The following is an 8,755-nucleotide window of genomic DNA, read 5'->3' as shown; positions in this document are numbered from 1 at the left end:
CCCGGCCAATCAGCGCTCGCGTCCAAACCCGTGTCCTCAGTTCGCCCCGCCCTCCGGCCAATCAGCGCTCGCGGTCACACCGGCGCCTCCTTCGCGTCCCGCTGCCGCGATCTGACGGCCACCTGAGAGGCACCTGCGCAAGAATCTCAGCGTCTCTCCGGGGAGCGGGCCGCGTCCCGAGGCCGGGTAGCCCCGGGGCAGCCACTGGACAGCCGCTCCCAAGAGGAAGAGCGCCGCGACTCCCGGGCACCCGGCGGAGTCCGCGGGACGGCGCTCCGAGGTAGTTGGTCCTCTCCGGGTAGCCTTCGGCGTCCGGTGGCCAGCCGGGCAGAGTCCACGTGACTCAGGGGGGGCAACAGGCAGGAGCATGGCTGCCACCAGACCGCTGTCCCGCTTCTGGGAGTGGGGGAAGAACATCGTGTGCGTGGGCAGGAACTACGCAGACCACGTCAGGGAGATGCAGAGCGCCGCACTGAGCGAGCCGGTGCTCTTCCTGAAGCCGTCCACCGCCTACGCCCCTGAGGGCTCGCCGGTCCTCATGCCCGCCTACACCCGCAACCTGCACCACGAGCTCGAGCTGGCCGTGGTGATGGGCAAGCGCTGCTGCGCCGTCCCGGAGGCCGCAGCCATGGACTACGTGGCCGGCTATGCTCTGTGCCTGGACATGACCGCCAGGGACGTGCAGGACGAGTGCAAGAAAAAGGGGCTGCCCTGGACTCTGGCCAAGAGCTTCACGGCCTCCTGCCCGGTCAGCGCGTTCGTGCCCAAAGAGAAGATCGCTGACCCTCACAACCTGAAGCTCTGGCTCAAGGTCAACGGCGAACTCAGGCAGGAGGGTGAGACATCCTCCATGATTTTTTCCATCCCCTACATCATCAGCTACGTTTCAAAGATCATGGCCTTGGAAGAAGGAGATATTATCTTGACCGGGACGCCAAAGGGAGTGGGACCCGTTAAAGAAAACGATGAGATCCAGGCTGGCATACACGGGGTCGTCAGTATGAGATTTACGGTGGAAAAGCCAGAATATTGAGTGTATACAAAGCACCCTAACTTCTTAACACGTTTCAGGGGGAAGGGGAACAAGACAAAAGCAAGAAAAGGTTATTTAATGTGATAATCCTTTAATGAGAAACCAATTTTTTAAAATGATTGGATTGCTATGCCTCAACTCAAGGAAGATGGACCGTCGGAGAAAAACTTGATCTAGAAGAGCTGGGCCAGAAATGGAAATGAGAAGCAGTGCCTCCTAGGAAACAACAAGCCAAATGTTCAGAAAACTTACTTTCCTTTTCTAAAACTGGACTGGATAAGACTTCAGTGGGTCATTCTGGGACCACGTGTTCAAGACTTAAAATCTGCAAAGGAAATGGAAAAGCACGTTTCATCAGTGTTTCCCAAAGTTCCTTGATCATGAAAATCATCTGGAGGTATTTGTAAAAGTAAAAATTTCCAAATTACTGGGCCATCCCAGGCCTAATGTATTAATTAATGGAATCAATCTCTGGCACTCCAAGTGATTCTTATCATGCAGATGTGGAAAAACACTACTCCACATAGTTAATTAAAAGTTTTATTTAATAAGTGAGCAATTAATGAAAACCTCACTTGTTTACTTACCATGTGTATTCTGGCCCATAGATTCTGAGTTCGGGAGATAATGTTGAAACTATTGTTTCCCAAATAAATATGCTGTCTTTTGTGTGACCTAAAAGTGTACATTTTTCCCTCCAATAGTGGTTAGGAGGGACACATGCTCATTAACGGGCTTCAGACCTTGGTCTTTGGCCTCCAGAATACTGTGCTTTATTAACAGAGTTAATCAGCACCTACACCTCGCACCCAGCGATAAGGAAGCTTCAGGGAAGTCAAACTGCCTGGGAGTGCTGCTTTTGCTCTCACCTGCTCCCTTCTCTGACAAAAAGCTAAGTGAGATGCACAACACAGCTACCAGAGTGCCTGGCGGAGTCCTTTAGGCTTAGGCAGGCAGGAGCTCCTGCTGTTAGCCTCAACAGAAGGCACCTGCTGGCTCCTAACATTTATTGAGCACTTAGTACTACTAGGCACTGTTCCAAGAGTTTTCTGTGTATTATTTAATCCTCAACAAAGCTGGAGGGTGGTATTATTACTACCATCCCTGTTACACAGATGGAGACAGATTTAGAGGCTAGCCAGCCTGGCTGTGTGGTCACTCAGCTAAGTGGCAGAGCCAAGATGTAACCCAGCCATCCCAAGACCAAATCCTGAAGTCTTTTTTTTCCGTATTTTTTTTTTTATTGAAGTATAGTTGATTTACAGTGTTGTGCCAATCTCTGCTGCACAGCAAAGTGACTCAGTTTTACACGTATAGAAATTTTTTTAAATATTCTTTTCCACTATGGTTTATCCCAGGAGATTGGATATAGCTCCCTGTGCTCTTCAGTAGGACCTTGTTTATCCATTCTAAATGTACAAAACCTGAAGTCTTGACCACAATGCAGGCTGCGTCTTTTAAGTAGGTATATTAGAAAGTTCAAATGTTTAGGTCTTATGCAACCCCCAATTTATAATTTATTATGAGGAAGCATCATAGTTGGATTTGTTTATAAAATGTCATGCTATCTTTTATCTTTTTTGTTTTGTTTTGTTTTGTTTGGCCACATCCGGGCCACAGCAGTGAAAGCCCAGAATCCTAACCACTAGGCCACTGGGGAACTCCCTTCTTTTATCTTTTAATAACATTTCTTTTTTCAAATGCTTAAGCAATAGATGTTTATTATAGAAGACTCAGTAAATATGTATAAGCTAAAAACCAAAACACCCCAAATTTCATATGCACAGAGGCAGTCCAAATTAAGCATTTGGTGTACATTCTTCCAAATCTGCAGATGTAATTGTGATCTTTTAAATAGAATTTGTTCATATCATACACTTTTCTAACCTTTTTTCACTATATATCGTGACTATCTTTTCATGTCAGTCAGCACATTTCAGTGATTTTGCATATGATGAAGTCAGTCCTCCATTTTTGGTCATTGAGATATTTTCTAATTATTTGCTAGTAGTTATTTCCTTTGGCTAGGTTCCCATAGTGGAAGAGCTGAATCAAGGGTATGTTTATATTGAGAGTTTATTAGTAAAACTATCAGATATGAGGTCCAGTTGAACCAAGTCTACCCAGCTGACAGACCTGAAAGCAAGCTAAAGGTACACAGCAGGAGCAGTGTTCACATATGGCCCCCTTGGGTGGACAAGCCAGCATCCAGATAACGTACAGTGCCCCTGAGATCAATGTTCACCCAGTGGTGGCACAAGCTTTGTCACAGACAGCTGCTATCAGCATTGCAGATATAGCACACAAACTCCTTGACTGCAGGAATCAAAAAGATACCAATTCTCATAATTCCTGATGTTGCTAAAATCACAATAATCCTAATACCCAGAAAGTACATTTTCACCAACTTCTATTTTTGAATAAATTTAAACCTACTATAAAATTGAAAGACTAATGCAACAAACTCCATATACACTGCACTAAATTCAACAATTGTTGACATTTGCTATGTTCATTCTCTCTCTTCCCACCCCACACCCTGTGTGTATACACACACACAAACAAACATGTTTTGGAAAACTGAAAACTGTGAGTTGCAGAAACACTCTACCCTTTCAGCATGCATCTCCTAAAAATAAGGACATTCTCCTATATGGTCACAATACCCTTATCACAACTTTTTAAAAATCCATGATATTATTAGTTCATATAGAGTATATGGCTTGACATCTGTTCTTCTGGACTTCTTTTTTTTAATTGTTCATTAGGCATATACTGTGAATATCTTTCCAGGTCGGTGCATATTTTCATAACCACTTTTAATGACTGTGTCTTAGATCATGTACCCCAGAAGCAGAGCCTTAAGTGGGGATATTTGTTCAGGTGATTTTTAGGAGTGCTCTCAGGAGAAAGTAAGTGAAGAGGAAGTAGAAAGGGCAGGGAACAAACTAAGAAAGAACAGGGTCTCAGAACTGGAGATGAGCTTCAGTCCACTGACCATCCCAAGGGGAAGTCATTGCCAGAATCTGCTCCCCCACCTCTCCTGTAACTTCCCCAGGTAATTCTCCAACCTTCATAGAAGCTGAGGGCTAGGTGCCTACCAGAGATCTGGGTGGAGCCCAACACTCCCCTAGAGCAGCGGTGCCCAACGTTTCTAGCACCAGGGACCGGTTTCATGGAAGACAAGTTTTCCACAGACAGGGGGGAAGGGGAAGAACGGTTTCCAGATGATTCAAGTGCATTACACTTATTGTACACTTTATTTCTATTACTGTTACATTGTAATATATAATGCAATAATTATACAACTCACCATATTGCTGACAGGAGGTGGAGCTCAGGTGGTAATGCAAGTCATGGGAAGCAGCTGTAAATACAGATGAAGCTACCCTCCCCGGCCACTCACCTCCTGCTGTGCGGCCCGGACTGTTGGGAACCCCTGCCCTAGAGGTTGCATAGGTTTCAAATGCTTTGCTACTAGAAACAATGATGCAAGGAACATCCTCCATACACATTATTTGGCACTTGTTTATTTCCTTAGGGAAAGTCTTAGAAGTGAAATTTATTAAATAGTTTGCATGTTACATTTTGATACTTTTCGCTAAATTGCCTGCCCAGGGGAAAGGATATACTAATTTGTACTTGACAAGAGTGTTAAAGAATACCTTTTTGCTCACACCCTAGCCAACACTGGGTATTGTGGCTATGGTCTTTTTAATTTGCGTTTCTCTGATTAATAGTGAAGCTGATATCTTTTCATGTGTTTATACAGTTATCTTTTTTAAAATAGATTTATTTTATTTATTTTTGGTTGCATTGGGTCTTCGTTGCAGTGCACGGGCTTTCTCTAGTTGCGGCGAGTGGGGGCTACTCTTTCTTGAGGTGTGCAGGCTTCTCATTGCGGTGGCTTCTCTTGTTGCAGAGTACAGGCTCTAGGCACGTGGGCTTCAGTAGTTGTGGCTCTAGGGCTCTAGAGCTCAAGCACAGTAGTTGTGGTGCACGGGTTTAGTTACTCCGTGGCATGTGGCATCTTCCCAGATCAGGGATCGAACCCGTGTCCCCTGTATTGGCAGGGGGATTCTTAACCACTGCGCCACCAGGGAAGTCCCCACAGTTATCTTTTTAACAAGACTATTGGGCACATCTTTGGTGTAAATGTTGGTGTAGGATCTGATTTCAAGGAAGTTTTATATTTCCTTTCAATACAATTAATTCATATGCTAAAACGTTCATATATTCTAAAGGGAAAGAGTAAAGTAATTGTAAATCTAATAACATACAAGAAAAAAATTCAAATTATAAAAGCAGAATAGACATAATACAAATATTGTCAAATATGGTGCCAATGATATTGCTATACCTCGACATTTACAATAACTGGTACTTATTGATCATATACTAAGAGCATGAGTCTAAGCACTTTACATATACTAACTTATTTAGTCTTAACAGTTGTCAACAGGAGTTGGTATATTATTATCCCCATTTACCAAAGGGGAACCACAAATGTGGAGAAGCTTAGAGCTGGAGTCCATCCTGGGAGCAGCAGAGGGGGTTGAGCCTGCAGCCACAGAGCCTGCCCACTCAGCCACCTCCACATCTACCTCCTCTAACTTGGCCTTCATGTCCCATCTGTAAAGTGGGCAAAATAACAGTAATTGCATAAATCAGATAATATAAATAAAGTGCTTATTACAAAATCCAGCACATTAAAAAGTATTCAATAATGTAACATTGTTGCAGCAATTTAATATCTAGAAACTTACTCCAAAGAAATAATTAAGAATGTGGGGCTTCCCTGGTGGCGCAGTGGTTGAGAGTCCGCCTGCCGATGCAGGGGACATGGGTTCGTGCCCCGGTCCGGGAAGATCCCACATGCCGCGGAGCGGCTGGGCCCGCGAGCCGTGGCCGCTGAGCCTGCGCGTCCGGAGCCTGTGTTCCGCAACAGGAGAGGCCACAACAGTGAGAGGCCCGCGTACCGCAAAAAAAAAAAAAAAAAAAAAAAAGAATGTGGCCAAAGATTTAGCTACAGCCATCATTTGTAACAGCAAAAAACGGGAAACATTTTAAATGTCAAATGTTATTAGATTGATTACATTCACTATCATATACTCATATAATAAAATAATATGTAGCTATTGAAATTATGTAGAATATTTAATGGCATGAAAAGTTTATTATAAATTATTAAGTATAAAAGCAGGTTATAGTATAACCTGTATTTGTAAATCATATGTTTTTAATTTTTTGGTTTTGTAAATTATATGCTTTAACATAGATGGAGAGATGATAAAAACTCAGGGAAGACATTTACAAAAATGTGGATGCTTGTACACAGATGTTCAAGGTAGCTATGATTGGCTAATCACAATAGCCAAAAGGTGGAACAGCCCAATTGTCCACCAAGATATTAATAGATAAACAAAAGGTGGTACATTTATCCAATTCATACATACTACTCAGCCATAAAAAGGAATGAAATTCTGATACGTTATAACATGGATGAACCTTGAAAACATTATGCTCAGAAAAATAAGCTAGACACAAAAGGACAAATATTGTATGATTCCATGTATTATCAGGTACCAAGAAGAGCCAAACTCATAGAGACCAAGTAGATTAGAGGTTATCAGAAACTGGGGGAGGGGGAAATGCGGAGTTATTGTCTTAATGAGTAGAGAATTTCAATTTGTGATGATTAAAAATTTCTGGAAATGGATAGTGGTGATGTTTACACAAAATTGTGAATGTACTTAATGCCACTCAACTGTACACTTAAAAATGGTCAAAATAGTAAATTTTATGTGATGTATATTTTACCACAATAAAAAACCAAAACAAAAACACATTTATAAGAAAAGAATATATTTCCTACCAGTTTAAAAAATTGGGATGGGAGATTATGGGTTTTCTTTTCTTTCCTTTTCCTTTTTTTTAATCATTTTCTCTAATTTTTCTACAATAAACACATAAAACTTTACGATAAAAAATATTTAAAAAGCAAAAACAACTCCAGGGTTCCTCAAGATGAGTAATAGGTGGATAAATATATGTATTGTGTTTCTGCCACGTACAGAGTATTGAACCACAACAATACAAACCCTCACCAAAGCAGAATTAGGAAAGGAAAACTGTATTTAAATAAACCACTAATAGAAGATTAGGAAAAATTATATAGTCACCAAACTATTTATATAAAGCAATATAAAACATGTAGATCAGAAGTCACTAGGACCAGGAAAAGCAGCTTCTGAAGAGTAGCAGAGAAACAGAGATCCTGGACAGGAAGTTGTAGATTTTGTGTTGCTGGGGCAGAATGCTTCTTTCTTTCATTGATACTTCAAGTACCTGCATTCTGGCTAATCTACAGCCAAATTTTAGATACTGACCAGTTTGTAATCTTCATTCTGTGAATGTGTAAGTTAAGTAAGCTCTGTGAAGCCCCTCTGATTCAGTGTGGAATGACAGCTAGCCCTGTAGATTCCAGTTTCATCAGATGAAATAAGCAACTGTGATGTCCCTCTAGTGACAGGCATGGGGTCTCCTTAGTTAAATGCCAGCAGACTGAGAGGTCACCATGGTAGCAGTGAGGAAGTCATGCAGAGCCCTCTGCTGCCCACTAGGCCTTCACAGGTCTTGGTTAGGGAACACTGAGTACTGCATATGCACCTACTTTGAGAATGCTGGTATTTTGCACCTGTATTATGCAGTTGAGGCTAGTGGTGAAACAGCCAGAGCAGCTGAGGGCCATGGACTATAGGAGCCCAGACAGCTGGTTCTGGCACCCAAAGTACCAGGTGTTGGCACTTTGAGACCTGCTGCTAGAGGTCAGAGCCCCAGGAGGCCTGGCACAGCAGCGCCGGACACACTATCTGGGCAAGGCATCCTTGTCCCTGCACCACTCTCCTTCCTTCCTTCCTTCCTTCCTTCCCTGTCCACCTTCACAATTCACCCTGATTAACACACCTATCCCCTCCCCGAGGGAGAAAGGAAGGAAGCCCTTCATCAGGTACACTTGATATTTGCACAACTATGGTCAAGATCTTCATTACTTCATTTATTACCACAATTTAGACACACTAAGTGTCAACTCATATCCCTCCCCCATGGCTGCATATGGTTAAAGCCAGAGAAAACATTACTGACAAGTTTATCTCCCAACACCAGCTTTATAAAAGAATTTTGTTCACTTACTTTTTCTTTTTTTCATTCCTGTGGTGGGTGAAGTGTAGCCTTTGAAGTGCCAGACCCAAATTACGCTGGACAAACCTCCCACACTGTGGATCAACACTGACCACAGTGGTGGGTCTTTGCCCTGAAGCAAGTGACCAGTGACCGGAGATGGTGTGGAGCTGAGCAGAGCACTCGGGGGCTGCTGCAAAGGCAGCTGAAGTGGAGGGGCCGTCGCCTGTCAAAGCAGAGCAGGTCGCCCACCCTTTCAAGTTCCTAAGACTCGCCACCGCTTGTGAAACTTCTGAAGCTGGTCTCCCCCGAGTTGATTCAGACTCACAAATGTCAAGCCTAAGTCAGCAAGCCTTCACAAGCACTGGGTAGCTCTGATGTGTCATCAGAGAAAGCAACCTACTAGAAAAGCTCTACAGTGATCAAAACAGTTGCACAGCATCACCCATGGACTTCTGCCGTCCCCACCCGGCACTGGGAGAACCGGTCGTCCGTGCCCATCAGCTCCAGCAAAGTAGTCTGAGCCATGGCCACGTTGTT

General features: G+C 43.4%; 1 protein-coding gene across 1 annotated transcript; it reads left to right on the top strand.

Annotated features, from left to right (window-relative positions):
* The first annotated feature begins 75 nt into the window (after positions 1–75).
* FAHD1 (fumarylacetoacetate hydrolase domain containing 1) lies at positions 76–2,953 on the top strand. Its single transcript, XM_082643853.1, has one exon. It carries the CDS (start codon positions 368–370, stop codon positions 1,031–1,033), a length of 666 nt encoding a protein of 221 aa, XP_082499979.1. The 5' UTR covers positions 76–367; the 3' UTR covers positions 1,034–2,953.
* Positions 2,954–8,755: the final 5,802 nt, after the last annotated feature.

The sequence above is a fragment of the Mesoplodon mirus genome (genome assembly GCF_964341445.2).
Source record: "Mesoplodon mirus genome assembly, chromosome: 15".
Classification (NCBI taxonomy): Eukaryota; Metazoa; Chordata; class Mammalia; order Artiodactyla; family Ziphiidae; genus Mesoplodon; species Mesoplodon mirus.
The sequence above is the reverse complement of the archived record's forward strand: the minus strand, read 5'-3'. Positions and strand labels throughout refer to the sequence as shown.

Bases quoted from the DNA above. Each gene is read 5' to 3' on its own strand.
- FAHD1 (XM_082643853.1), top strand. From the start codon at position 368: ATGGCTGCCACCAGACCGCTGTCCCGCTTCTGGGAGTGGGGGAAGAAC.